The 14,911-nt window shown below is 41.4% G+C and overlaps 1 protein-coding gene across 1 annotated transcript; it reads left to right on the plus strand.

Annotated features, from left to right (window-relative positions):
* The first annotated feature begins 2,594 nt into the window (after positions 1–2,594).
* lmnl3 (lamin L3) lies at positions 2,595–11,138 on the plus strand. The gene is made up of 11 exons (XM_062390906.1): positions 2,595–3,138; positions 3,819–3,975; positions 6,522–6,647; positions 6,785–6,955; positions 7,069–7,194; positions 7,537–7,757; positions 7,848–8,067; positions 8,627–8,734; positions 8,848–8,964; positions 9,604–9,711; positions 10,223–11,138. The coding sequence occupies exons 1-11, from the start codon at positions 2,747–2,749 to the stop codon at positions 10,256–10,258; spliced, it is 1,782 nt and encodes a 593-aa protein (XP_062246890.1). The 5' UTR covers positions 2,595–2,746; the 3' UTR covers positions 10,259–11,138.
* The last annotated feature ends 3,773 nt before the right edge of the window (positions 11,139–14,911 follow it).

Consider the following 14,911-nt stretch of genomic DNA (forward strand, 5'->3'; position numbering starts at 1 on the left):
ACAAATTCTCGTGTATTGCTCAGTCCTTGTGTTGATAAAAATTAGGATTGTTGTTTGATGCAGCCAATCCGACAGGTCAGCCGTCCCTTGTCTATCACAGGGCCGACAAATAGACACGAACAACTACCTGGATGACCACGCTAAGTCCATCACCGTACAGGTTAATATTATTATATTTGCCAGTTTATATGAGAAATTTGGGGTTCGATGGGACTGGGATTCAACTGCCAACATTCTGGTTGGAAGATGATTGCTCAACCCCCTCCGACACAACCGCCCCTCAATCTCACTCAATTTCACATTGATATACAGTCTCCAATTAACCTGCAAGTCTTTGGACTATGCAAGGAACCCGAAGGAATCCCACACAGACACAGGGCTACTACATGCAACCTTGGGGCTAACTTTGTCACATGGTGTGAGCAGAACCAACTGCAGCTCAACGTGACAAAGACAAAGGCGCTGGTTGTAGATCTGAGGAGCTTTAGGACACTGTTTCCATCCAGGGGGTCAGCGTGGATATTGTGAAGGATAACAAATACCTGGGAGTGTATTGAGACCGTAGGCTGGACTGCATAACACTGATGCCCTCTATTTCCTAAGAGACTGAGGTCCTTCGACATCTGCCAGTCTAGGGGATGTTCTATCTTTGGCCATCAAATTATACAACTCCTCCCTCTGAGTCAACCGACTGGACTCATTACAATGCCAGCAATATCTGACATATCTATGTTTATAGTAAATACTGTACAGAAGGCACATATTGTACATATTTCATATTTCATTATATTTTAATTTATTTAATATATTTTTTCTATATTATTTTCTTTATAAGCCTATATTTCTAATTTTGCAAAGAGCCATGTAACAACACAATATCCCTATGGGATCAATTAGCCATTTATGATTGTGATTCTTCTTGCAGCACAGTGCCTTCCCAAACAAAAAATGAGTTTAAAAAGAAGGATCCAACTTGACCTTTCAAACTCAGCCTGAACTCTCCTATTTGCTAAAGAATGTTGGGTTTGTCCTCCAGATCCCTCTTTCAGGGACCACTATGGAGTGTGATTGCATTAACCAGTTACATGATGATGCAAAACTGTCCCCTGAGCATATTTTTATTAACTCCCTGGTTTGTCTGTCTGTTTTGTTTTGGGGACGTTATAATGTACCATGGGGTCATGGAAGTTGTTGTCTTTGCCACCATTGCCATCATTGCTGTCAGCTTCTTCTGGTCAGGATTCCTGTTAACCAGGAACTGAATTACCCTCAGAGCTTTCCTCCTCCCTTATATAGGAATCTTCACAGTTAAACATGTCTCCTTTTCAAATTATTATGGCTTCATTCTTTTTGGCAATCAACAAACAAACTTGTATTAAATGGACTGAATTTGTAATGATTTAGTCATTGTGAACACGGCCGTTTGTTTTCGATTTTACATCCTTACATTTAAATTACATCCCAACAAAAAGACGAAAGTAACCACTTACCGGACTAAGAGCCACATTTGCACAGAGCGGTACGGAAGGACTCAGAGATGGAATCACGTTATGTTCTCTTTACCCTGTAAACATTTTTTTGTGGTTTTTCCTTACTCTTGTTGAGGGTTAAGGAAAGAGAATGTCACACCTTGTTAAAGCCTTATGAGACAAATTGTTATGGGTGAATATGGGCTATACTATTAAAATTTGATTGATCACACATTCATTAGTTTTTACCTCAAGCTCCTGGAATGTGCTCAGTCCTGCTCTGTGGAAACCCACTGTGTATATGCAGGGCTGGATATATACTCACATATACAGGAATATATATCAATTGACTTCATTATATCTCCATTATATAGGGGGGTATAACACGTATCTTCAGTCGATATGCCAGTCAGTGGAAGTTACATAGTGCAAACCAATTAATTCTGTATATTTATAGATGGATGTGTCACACTGTACAAACTGAATTATCCTATAACCAACAATGTGCGTGATGGAGTTCTTGCGCCCCCTTTCACCCGGACACGTACAACAACATTTAAGGAGACATTTGTTTTCATTGCTGACTAATGGCAATCATGATGTGATTAGTTCTGATTCATTCGCAGGAGCTTCTCACATGTCATTTACCTTTAGTTTAGGATATGTGTCAAGAATCTTTGGCCTGTGCCTTTACTTGAGCCCATTTTCCTTGACAACATTCAGCTTGTTTGTTTTTTATATTTTGTCCGATCTTTAGTTTAACCTTTATTGGTTGTTTCTTATGTCATAATCTGCTTTAATGAGACCTTGTAGGGACTTTCACTCTCATCAGCACCAGGTCCCATATTTCTCATCTTATTTCTCATAGAAGATTTACTCATTCAGCTCCAATCAGATACATTAGGCTAAATGAATGTCTGAAAGTGTTGCAGTAAATTAATATATTCAGATATAACAGAGACAAAATCAGTGATTTTTTTTCAAATATTATATTCGATAGGCCCAAATTAACTTTTACATTACACACAAACGACCGTCAAACGTTTTATTATGACAGGGACAGGCGGAAGTGCTGTGTGTGGGTCTCTTGGTGCTCATGACGTAAGCTGGTCAGCTGTGATTGCTGTCAGCTGTGAACGTGTTGAACAACTGATATTGTCCAGCCGCGGCTCCACCGGAACAGAAGCAGTTTCTCGTCACGGTCACTGGTGCTCGGCAGCGGTTCAGTGTGACTTGATCAGATCGGTCCTGTGGATTGCCTGCGAAGGAGCGTCATCATGGCCTCTGCCACCTCCACCCCCTTCCCCACCAGCGGCCGCTCCAGCCGCAACACATCCCGCCGCAGCGCAGCCGCCGGACTGTCCGCTTCCAGCATCAGCCCGTCCCGCCTGTCCCGCATACACGAGAAAGATGAGCTTCGACAACTCAACGACCGCCTCGCCAACTACATCCAGCGGGTCCAGGAACTGGAAAGCGAGCGCTCCTCCATGCTGGGGCAGCTGGAGGAGAAGGACGAGTCGACTAGACGGGAGATGGGCAACGTGCGGCGGCTTTACGAGCAGGAGCTGGCTGATGTCAGAAGCTCCCTGGACGGCCTGGCCGGGGAGAGGGCCCGTTTGCAAATCGACTACGGGAACCTGCGCGAGGACAACAGGAAACTTCAGGCCAGGTAGAGAGGTTTGCGTCAGGAGCCGAGCGTGCTGGTGTCGGTGATGCTGCAACACGACCAGCATGTAGTCCATCACCTTATTCAGAGCGTTCTTCCGGCATGCTGTTAGAAGCACCTGCAAAGGGGGGATGGCTTCTGGTTGATTCAGCCTCGGGTGTCACACTTATATTCCTACTTATAATATACTACTCCCTGCACCAGTGGCGTGATTAGAGACGACAGACAAAAATCCTTTAAAGTCCATTTCATTAAATATGTGCCCGTCTGAGTATTGATCCCCAGTAAACTAATGAATCAGTTCCTGGTGTACATCAGTAGCAGGTAGGTTTCCTTTAATTGAGGTTGACTTAATATTTTTCAAATTGCCCTCTCAGGGCAGACGTGTGGCTTTATTCTCCTTTTTGAAATGAAGGGACCACAAGTTAAATGTGGTCAGAATGAATTCCATCTCCTAACAATGCAGACTTGAGAATATCGCTAATTATATTTTATAATATAAGATTGGATCTCCTGGCTGAAAGATATTTGGGCATGGAAGGTTTATAAAAAAACGTAAATGGTTTTCAAGTTAAAATATGCATTTATGTGTACAAATATTTGAATGGAGTTGTGTTTAAGAGAAAATCAGTGAGGTAGTCTTCTATGGGGCTCACATTTCCTCTGATGTTCTCCATCTCCAGGAACCAGAAGAAGGAGGGTGATCTGGCGAATGCTTTGGCCCAGTGGAGGAGACTTGAGGCGACGCTGAGCTCCAAAGATGCTGAATGCACAAAGCTGCTCTCTGAGCACAAGAGACTCCAGGATGACTTTACTGACCTGCAGGGCCAGCTGGAAAACGTATGAGCCAAAGCTATATTTACTCATATTCACATCTATTACGGGAGTGAGTGTACTGATATGTTGTCTAGTCGCCATGTTTGAGGCCCACGAAGCCTCGGTTTGTAAAATTTTTAGAATTAACGTAACCCAATTGTGTTAAGTCAGTCCATTTAGCGCACATATGTATCCCAATAAACAGATGAAAAATGACAATTAGTTTCGGCTTAAACAAATGAGATGATAAGTTGCAGCTGTTGAGGGACTCAGTGGCTGAGGGGTAGAGTGGTCGTCCTCCAACCTGAAGGTCGGCGGTTCGATCCCCAGTCTGAACCATCTGCATGCCGAAGTGTCCTTGGGCAAGATGCTGAACCCTGAATGGCCCCCATAGTATAACAAAAGTGCTGCAAGTAGATGCACTGTATGAATGTGTGTGTGAATGTGAAATTGTAGTGTAAAGCGCTTTGAGTGGTCATCAAGACTAGAAAAGCGCTATATAAATACAAATCCATTTACCATTTTTTTATTTTTTTTTATCCACACTAGCACCACAGTCCATTCAGTCAGTCCCCCACTGTTTGTAACTGTTGGACAGATTGTAACTGAATCTTTAGAAATTCATAGTCCCCAGGGGATGAATCTGTTTATTTTTGCCAATATGCTGCTTTATGATGGATTATTCCATACACTTTTTTTTATTGGGATGAATTCAGTTATCGTAAATTAAGCTTAAATAACTATTGTCACTGCATCAGCACAATGACATCCTGTTTGAAGCCATCCTGTAGATTCCAATTAGAATAAAACGTACCATACAGCGAAGGCCATTGTGTATACAGCATTAAGTGCTGCATTAATAATAGGGCTGCAACTAACGGCTATTCTGATAGTCGATTAGTCATCGATTTATTGAAACTACTAATCGGATTATGAATGACACGAATTCTCAATTGCTCTTATTTAGCAAACAGCTTTTAAATTTAGCTTGAGGTTGTTCGAGGCATGCGATGACCGACAATAAAGATCGATTCAAAAAATATTTTTTTATAAACTTTGCTGCATATAAGGGTACTGTTGACACAAAAGCAAAGAAATCAAGTTTTTGTCCATTTCAAACCAAGGAAAGGAAAAGTGCTAATCATTTTTTTTAAATTCAAGTTTTCCTGTGAACCAAGAGAACAGGCCAAGTGCTGATACTAAAAATAGATTAAAAAGCAAGTATCCATTTTTCCTGTTAACAAAATGGACAGGGAAAGTATCAGCAATAAAAACATCAAACGAAACTACAGTCTTCTTCGGACTGCATAATGGTAATTAAAAAATACGATTATCAGTCAATAGCAAACATTACGCTTTAAACGCGTTAAAAAGTTTGAACTATATTTTTGTAATGGATTCTAGAATCCTGCGCACAGGTTTACATTTATAAAGCAAGCTCGCTAACAGGCTCTTACCGAGGCAAGTCTGCATCGTTTACGTTACAATGTCAAAAGTGCCTCCTCCTCAAATGCGCGTGTCCTGCCTCCATGGAGAGCATGTCCGCTGTACAGATATTGCACTTAGTTTTTTTTCGGGCTATGTTAAGGGTGAAAGTCTCCCGACCCATTCACTTCCTGGTACAAGCTGCTGTTGCAACGGACCTTACCGTTGGTCCATGTTTTGTCTCTTTTGCATATGCGCGACTTTCAGTGATAGGAGGGGAGCGAGATGGCTCACTCCTTGGCTACTTCCATCAGCACTGGTAAAACAACGTTTAGTTCAGCTGTACGGCACAAAAACACGCGCTATGACCTAACCAACGAATCATCGAGTGAATTCGTCTGCGACTATTTTTGTTATCGATTTGTCGAGGACGTTGATTAATCGTTGCACCCCTAATGAATAATGCATATTTATTCATACGACATTGTGCTGCTGTGTGGTAAATACTGTATTTAATTCTCTGACACATCAACAAAGTACCAACAGTCTTAAAAGATAGTGACATTTAGTGGTCACAGATTGCAGCCAGTAGAATAGAATTTCATTTTCAATGTGTAGGAGAAACTTATTTGTTATGTAGAGCCAGGGTTTGGGTTGTCTTTTGTGGGATACTGTAGAAACATGTCGCACACTGTGGAAGAGGACACACTCTAAATGAAGACATAAAGGGCTCATTCTGAAGATAACAAAAAATAAAGCTCTTTTCAGGTGAGTATGAACTAGTGTCAAACTGGTTCCTTGCAAATTGCAAAAGTTGTAAATTCATCTTTACTTGTTGGATTAAGGGGGTTTACATTCGTCAGATCATGTGTCATTGCTGCTCCCATCATCTCTATTAAACATTTTCTTACGAATATATACTTAAAATATATATTTTCCATTATGTTACCATCTGTTTCTTATCAAAGTTGTAAATACTGTTATTTTGTTCATATACAGCAAGTATTGAAATGTGTCGAATGCTAACAGGTACTGGCATTTAAGGGTCACATCTATGACAGACAGATGTAGATGATGATGGTACAGATTCACTGGGATGCTGATTATGTTGGGTATTGCCATATGAAGAGAATCTGTGTGACCAGGTGGAGGGTGACATGTCGGAGACCAAGAACCAGCTGAACTCAGAGATCCTGAGAAGGGTGGAGCTGGAGAACCAGGTGCAGACACTCAAAGAGCAGCTAGAACTCCAGGGGAATGTCAGTGAGCAGGTAACCCGGACCTCCACCCGCCTGCAGGCATGCACAAGTGGTTAATTTGTTCACCTCAACCCACGTCTAATTCCAACAGCTGATTGTCTCTCTGAAAAAAATGTTTCATACAAGTCACAGTGGTTTATATTTTGAAGGAGGTCTTGGAGATCCGAAGCCGGTACGAGAGCCGCTTGGTGGAGATGGACACGGGAAGACAGAGAGACTTTGAGAGTAAACTGTCTGAAACAATGCAGCATCTACGCCAGGACTATGACGTTCAGCTTCAGCAGTATAAAGCAGACCTCGACAAGACCTTCAGTTCAAAGGTGCTAACACAGAAGTTGTCCTACAAGATGTATGTCTATATTTATAACACCAAGTTTCTGATGTAATGTATTAAAGTTCATTGTGCTTACATGGAGTTCTTCCTGTGCTTCAGTTAGAGAATGCCCAGCAAGCTGCACTGGAGAAAAACTATGTTATGTCAACCACCAAAGACGAACTAGTCAGCACAAGGCACAGAATAGAGAGCCTCAGCCTCCAACTCCAGCAGTACCAGAAAGATGTAAGTCCATAACAACACAATCAGCACTGTGTGCACTTAAATTTAAGAGTTTAAAGTTCAGAAGTACTTTGTTATTCTTCCATAATACAAGACTCGCCTTTCCAGAACTGACCAGCTGATCTATTCAATCATGTTTATACTGTGCTGTGTTGTATCGTCGAGTTTGAATGTGGTTGTTGAAAGCCCGTAAGTGTGGTAACTGCTTGTTTACAATGCAGGTGTTCTTGTGTTTAGATCTCTGTATTGCATGTATTTTTTATCTGGCTTTGTTCCATGGTGTCTATTGTAGGCAATGATGTGGTAACATTGACCCTCATGTTCTACATCCCACCTCTCTTTCAGAAAATGGAGCTTGAGATCCGCTCTCAGGAGCTTGAGAGGACTTTGGACAGGGAGAGGGAGGTCTGGCAGCAGAAACTGTGTGAGAAGGAGCAGGATCTGCTGGACATGAGGAGTCAGATGAACAGCAAGCTAGAAGACTACGAGAACCTGCTTGACGTCAAGCTTGCTCTAGACATGGAGATCAATGCTTACAGGAAGATGCTTGAAGTGGAGGAGCAGAGGTACAGCTGTGGACATCACACATTAACATGAAAAATGTTACTGTCTAAACTCAAAAATTAAAATATACCATGGTTCCTGGTTTCTGTCAGATTGCAGCTGTCACCTAGCCCCTCCCAGCACTCTCTCATTCCTCGAACCCATGAACACAGCAGCCGCAAAATCAGAGGGAAAAAACGAAAACACGAGGGAGCGTCTGGCAACTCGCCTGCCTACAAAATGTCCAGTCGATCAACAAACCATGGTCCTGTGAGCGTGGTAGAAGTTGACATGGATGGAAAATATGTCAGATTGAAGAACAACAGTGACACAGTAAGTCTAATGCGGCACATAGTATTTTTTGCTATTTGGTCGTGCCTTAGGTGTAGGTACAACTCAGACTGTGGAAACAGTTTTATGACCTAATGTAGCTCTGGAGGAAAAAATAACTGCTGTTTTCATCTGGGTTATCTCAGCTGTGCATGCACACTGCAAATGTATTGATTTATAACAACTTATACAAGACCATTGACGCCACATAGGGTCCAGTGTTTTTTAGAGCTTGGCCCATACTGGAGGCTATGCATCCAGTCTCTAAATGGATATCTTTCGGGGCAGATTTTCCTGCATTGATTATTCATCTGTTGCCACATTCTTAAGATTGTGTGTATTAATACTATTCATGATTAAAAGGCTCTTTTGTTGTGGCCCTTGCTGTCAGCAGCTACCATACCAGGCAGTAGTGCAGGCTGAAATAGTCTCAATGGTGCACATGTAAAAGTTTGTTAATGTTTTTGCAGCCATGCCAAAAGTATGAAGTACATTTTTTCCACTCTGCGACACTAAGTTGCATACAATATTTGGCGCCGTATTTCTCATTTGTGCTTTACAGGGACAGCCACTTGGGGGTTGGGTAGTTCGGAGGATTTATCCACTCTCTGAAGACATTTTCTTCCACATCCCCTCCTCCTGTGTCCTGGCTGGCTGGCAGATACTCACAGTGGGTAGTCTGTAATTGTTGAGCTGTTCTTGTTGAGAATAATATAACTGAAACTGTCCCACAATGGAGACGAAACTCTCACAAGAGGAATTGTGTTTGTTTTACACCAACAGATCTGGGCAGCAGGAGCAGAAATGGAGGCCGACTCTGGGGACCTGGTTCTGCAGGGCCACAGGAGCTGGGGCCCCATTTCTGATGTAAGGGTGGTCCTCCTGAACCCAAACCATGAGGTAACTGAGTCAAACTACAGCTTTCCGAATACACCTTTACACAGTGCTCCAATCACTGCAGTCATAATTGGTGTATATACATAATGGGCAAAAGGATGAAGACTAGTGAACCTTGAGGTTGGACCATGCTACTGGGGGTCAGAAAGATTTATTTGAACTGAGTTCCCCTCAAATACTAGATTATAATTTACCTGACTTTATATTATGCAACGATATAAAAAAACAAACAGACCTAATAAAGAAAAAGGTGATCATGCCAACTTACCATGGATGCTGGGACACAAAGTAAAACTCTTGTCATGACTCATGTGACATTGGTTGCTACCTGGACGCTGCCATACACACATAACTGCATATGTCCTCTTTAAAAGGACAACCTGCAGTGTGAGGCAACAAGGGTGGGGCTTCCAGGAAACTGGAAAGGTGAGATGGTGGCATTAATGGTCCCAAAGCCTACCAATCACCCATTTGGATTTATTTTCCTTAAAATGCCAGTGCCCATGGCCTTAATGTAGGTCAATGTTGTAGATCCTCATCAAAGTGATGACACAGCTTATTTTCTTTGTGTATATTTAAGTGGAAATACTTGTCTGCTTATTCTGTGCTGACTCACCTCAAGAGTCCTGTGGTAATTTTCAGGAGATGTCTGAGCGCAGGGTGTGGATGACGAACAGAGGGGACGAGGAAAAGGAGCTGGAGTTTGAAGAATTTGTCGCAGGCAGTGACATCCAGCATTTTCAGAGAAAGGTAAGATACTGACTACAACTAGCCCAGAAGAAAGTTGAGTGTAAAGAGCCTTCAGATACTTGGGCAAAGTCTTTAGTTTGTGAAACTTCACCTCACTCTTTTTCCTGCCTACATTGAAGCCAAAGAAAAAGAAGTGTTGTTCTGTATCTTGAATGCAGAGGAGACAGTAGGTGAGGGGGGGGGGGGGGGGTTGCTTATCTACCCACCAAGGACTTTTTCCTCTGCTTTTCTTCCCTGAGCTTCTGTGTTGTGCATGGCTTGTTTGATACATGTTAGATTTGCTGTGGTCTTTGTATTTGACTCGGCAGCATGCTAAACCCATTTATTATAGCCCCAGGGATCTTTATCTGTCAGCCTGCGTTACCTTATATGATGAAGTTGCTTCTTGGTTCATTTGCTGTATCTTATCCTAACCGCATGTTCAGGCTTAACCACACTGTATATACTATGTAAGAGCAGCATGTGTTTCTTGATGGCAACTAATTCCATGTGACTTCAAATTTTTTCCCAGGATCTATCTAAAGAGACAAACTGCGCTGTCATGTGATTGTATCCACTTCCTGCTCTCATTCACATCTGCCTGGAAAACTCTAGATCGGCTCAGGCCTCTGATCTCCAGAACGCATGTCTGAGTGGTGTTACTGTTGTTCAATGCAGAGTGTCACTGTGACAAACTACAGTATGATGTTTTAGTTTGACTGTGAAGAGGCCTTACAGTTACCGTATCAACCTCAATAATCCTTACTTGTTCCCTCTTTTAACCTCTAGCTGCACAAGGTATGAGCTTTGCCTTGATTTGATTTTAAATGAACGTGTGTATTTGAAATAATAAATATTGTGTTTATAGTAAGGGTTAGGATCATAAATGCAGAGAAAGCTCATGACAATGCACAGGAAGACACACGTGTGTGTGTGTATCAAGCTGAGGAACTATGATAAATATATTGTTTAGACACATGGAGCAAGATGAAATAATGTAGTGTGTGTGTGTAAAAAGCCAAATTAAAAGCTGTAAGTTTCAGATATCATGCACCCAATAAAAGCATTGAACAAAAAGGCCTTAAACTTTATATGGTACAAATATACTAAGTATTAAATTGTAATCAGTGAAAAAATATACCATATTCATGGAGTTGTATGACACTAACATATCTCTGCAATAATGACGAGCATGTTGCCACAAAGTGTCAGAAATAAAATTAATCATCGAGGTAAATACACAATCTTACTGAGATTTTTCATCCAGGGATGCAATTATGCTGCTCAAGGTATTCAACAATTACAGTTCAAAAATATCCACATCAAACTCAGTATTGTTAGTATGACAAACTATAATTGCTGTGATTGTTTCAGTTGTGATGTCAATTTACTCTAGCACATTGGCTGTATATGCCAGGAAATCTGAAATGCTTTTTCGCACTTTGCTTTGACAGGATGACATATTGGAATGTGATATTTAAAAAAAGGCTGATGGAAACGTTGCAAATCACATGAGACATCCCAGTACTGGATGCCGCTCACTGAAAAGGTTACTGAAGGCTGTCTTGGCAACCCTGTAAGTGTTATAAAAGCCAATGTTAAAATAACAGGTTTTCTTTATGTCCATGCTCACGACAAGTGATCTAATCAAAAGTGAAGATTTCCTTTTCTTTAACCAACTGGAGTCCTACTGTAATTCCCACGAGTTACTATTTAAGAGGGATTACATGACCCACAGTGCCAGAGTCAGTTTACCAGCATACACCTGAGTGATGATCGGCCCATCAGTCTTTAGTGAAGGTAACCCATGTTAGTCTGCTAAGGTGCTTAACTGAAATTGTGATGGTAGGAAATATTGTCCCTGTTAATTTAAGTGTTAATGCATTTACATTAGCGTTGAGGACAAAGGTCTCTGTACTAAAAAACAATCTAGTAGAGCCTCAATTAACTGTGCAGAATTAAGTCAAGTCAAACAGGTAATGAATATTCAGGTGGATGGTGTGCACCTTAATTATAGCATTGCTGAATTTATTTTATCTCAAAAGTCAAAAACTGCATTTTATCAAGCACTTTATTAGGAACACTTGTATACCTAATTAGCTGTGCTATAATGCAGTCATCTGGCAGCAATTAATATATCAATGATATGTGACTATGCCATTTTTGTTGGTTGAGTTTTTCTATATCTCAACCAACAAGATATCAGTTTTTACTAAGAATGGAGACTAAATCAAAACGGTCCAGTGAGCAGCAGGTCTGTGTTAATGAGAAGGATCAGAGGAGAAAGGTCAGACTGGTTTGAGCTGAAATAAAAAAAAAAAAAGCTACTGCTCAGTGGCGATTTTAGCTTGACATTTCTGGTGACGTCATGTCACTGTCACAAAAATTGAGGTAGCTGATTATAATAAGCAGTAGGCCAGTAAGATGTACTTTGGGCTGAATTTTGAGTGCCAGCAGGGAGCAGAAATCCTATTTCAAATACAATTAACATGCTTTAGCGCTCAGTGCGACACAAAGACATCAACATCAAAACTCTGAATAAAGAGCTTTAGGAGACGAAATGCTACTTTAAACAGCTGCTCTTAAAATGCAGATATGACTTTAAATACTCACGTTTCAGTTGATCACAGTAAATCTGTTTCTGCAGAATAATCTGTGTGACGTAGTCAAGTCAAATGGGTTGGCGAGTGAAACAATTTACATACCATTAGATATCTTACGTGGAGGAGCTTATTCTCCAAACACACTCATCCTCAACTATGGTCCACTCTTAACAACTAGGGTGAACACAGAAGCATCTCTAAATGAACTGGCACACCGAGAGCACATACAGTGCTGTGAAAAAGTATTTGACCCCTTCCAGATTTAGAATTTTTTGGCATATTTGTCAAACTTAAATGATTCAGATCGTCAAACAAATTTTAATATTAGAGAAAGGAGCTATCCATCCAGACCTAAGTGGTCCTTCTTGAAAAAGTAATTGCACCCTAAACCTAATAACTGGTTGTGCCACCCTTTGCGGCAACAACTGTAATCAAGCATTTGCGATAACTGGCAATGAGTCTTTCACATCGTTGTGGAGGAATTTTGGTCCACTCTTCTTTGCAGAATAGTTTTATTTCAGCCATATTGTAGTTTTTTTTTTTGTTTAAACGGCTTGTTTAAGGTCATGCCACAGCATCTCAATCGGATTTTTACTTCCGGACTAGGCCACTCCAAAACCTTCAGTTTTTTTCAGAGGTGGACCTGCTGGTGTGATTCGGATCATTGTGCTGCTGCATAACCCAAGTGCGCTTAAGCTTGAGGTCACAAACTGATGGCCAGACATTGTCCTTCAGGATTTTCTGGTAGAGAGCAGAATTCATGCTTCCATCATTATGGCAAGTCGTCCATTTCCTGAAGCTGCAAAGTAGCCCCAGACCATCACACTACCATCACTATGTTTGACTGTTGGTATGATGTTGTTTTTATGAAAGCCACAGGTTGGTCACCAGTGGCTTTCGCAGTGGAACTCTCCCATGGATACCATTTTTGCCCAGTCTCTTTCTTATTGTTGAATCATGAACACTGACCTTAACTGAGGCAAGTGAGGCCTGCAGTTCCTTAGATGTTGTTCTCGGGTCTTTTATGACCTCCTGGATGAGTCGTTGATGTGCTCTTGGAGTAATTCTGGTAGGCCGGCCACTCCTAGGAAGGTTCACCACTGTTCCAAGTCTTCTACATATGTGGATAATGGCCCTCACCGTGGTTCACTGAAGTCCCAAAGCCTTAGAAATGGCTTCGTAACCCTTTCCAGACTGATGCATGTTAACTACTTCTTTTTGAATTTCTTTAGATCGAGGCATGATGGGTTGCTTTTTGAGATCTTTTAGCCTACTTCATTTTGGCAGACAGGTTCTATCTAAGTGATTTTTTTATTCAACAGGTCTGGCAGTAATCAGGCCTGGGCGTGGCTGGTGAAATTGAATTCAGCTTTCCAAATCTTTTTGTTAATCACAATTCATTCATGATTTATCATGGGGGGCAATTACTTTTTCACATAGGGCCAAGTAGGTTCGGCTAGCTTTTTTCCCTTAATAACTGAAATCATCATTTAAAAACTGCATTTTATATTTACTCTGGTTACTTTTGTCTTGTATAAAAATTGGTTTAATGATCAGAAACATTTAAGTGTGACAAATGGGCAAAAACATAAGAAACCAGGAAGGGGGTGAATACTTTTTCACAGCACTGTATCTCACCATTTTAAACAAAGTGCAAAAAAGTCCTTGGCTCTGTTCATGCCCCATCCCCAGTGGCGGGGGGGGATCTTGGGGGCACCCAAACGTTGCGAAAGGGCCACCTCACAACTTTTCATGAACAATCTTTTTGCTAAATCTTGCTAAGAAACCGACAGACAGCAAAGAATATATTTTGTTCTTTGAGGCAACAACACATCCAACCTGGAGGTGGATGGACCTCCAGCAGCAGAGACCACACCAGGCTCCTCTCCTGTCAGCCAACAACAGAAGAGTGAGGCTGCAGTGACACAGACTCACCAACACTGGACAGTTGAAGACTCAAAAACGTAGCCTGGTCTGATGAGTCTGGATTTCTGCTGAGGCTGCAGCTGGTAGAGTCACAATCTGGAGTCAACAGCATGAATCCATATAGACAACCTGCCCTGTGTCAACAGTCCAACCTGTTGTTGGTGGTGTGATGATCATAAATTATGTTTTTTTTGTACAATTTGGGTTTTCATACAAATCAGTCATGATTTACGTGTCATAGTTTATGTGAGTATTGTTGCTGAACATCATCCCTTTGTAGGCACAGTTTATCATCTAATGGACCCTTCCAGCAAGTTAATGCTCCATGTCACAAAGTAAAAGTGTCAAAGTGGTTTTCTGAATACGTCAGTTCAGTGACATCCACAGTCAGCAGATGTGGATCCAGTATAATCCTTGGGTTATGGTAGAAGAGCAGGTTGGCAGCAGAATGTGCAGAGTATAGACACTGAAATGCAGTGTGACATGTCCACAATGAGAAGAAGCTCAGAGGGAAATTTCTACAATCTAGTGGAATCAATGCAATGAAAAACAGTTTTGAAAGCAATATTACTGTGATGTTACTCAAAAAGTGCTTGGTCAGAGTATAAGAACAGAACAACAGATCTGTTGGTGATCTTGATCTTATTCCATGTAGCGACATTTGTCCAGTCATATCACTATTCTTCAGGAAA

This window comes from Platichthys flesus, chromosome 1 (assembly GCF_949316205.1).
Source record: "Platichthys flesus chromosome 1, fPlaFle2.1, whole genome shotgun sequence".
Lineage (NCBI taxonomy): Eukaryota > Metazoa > Chordata > Actinopteri > Pleuronectiformes > Pleuronectidae > Platichthys > Platichthys flesus.

Bases quoted from the DNA above. Each gene is read 5' to 3' on its own strand.
- lmnl3 (XM_062390906.1), top strand. From the start codon at position 2,747: ATGGCCTCTGCCACCTCCACCCCCTTCCCCACCAGCGGCCGCTCCAGC. The intron at 3,139-3,818 runs GTAGAGAGGTTT...CTCCATCTCCAG, and splicing joins AACAGGAAACTTCAGGCCAG to GAACCAGAAGAAGGAGGGTG. The intron at 8,965-9,603 runs GTAACTGAGTCA...GGTAATTTTCAG, and splicing joins TCCTGAACCCAAACCATGAG to GAGATGTCTGAGCGCAGGGT.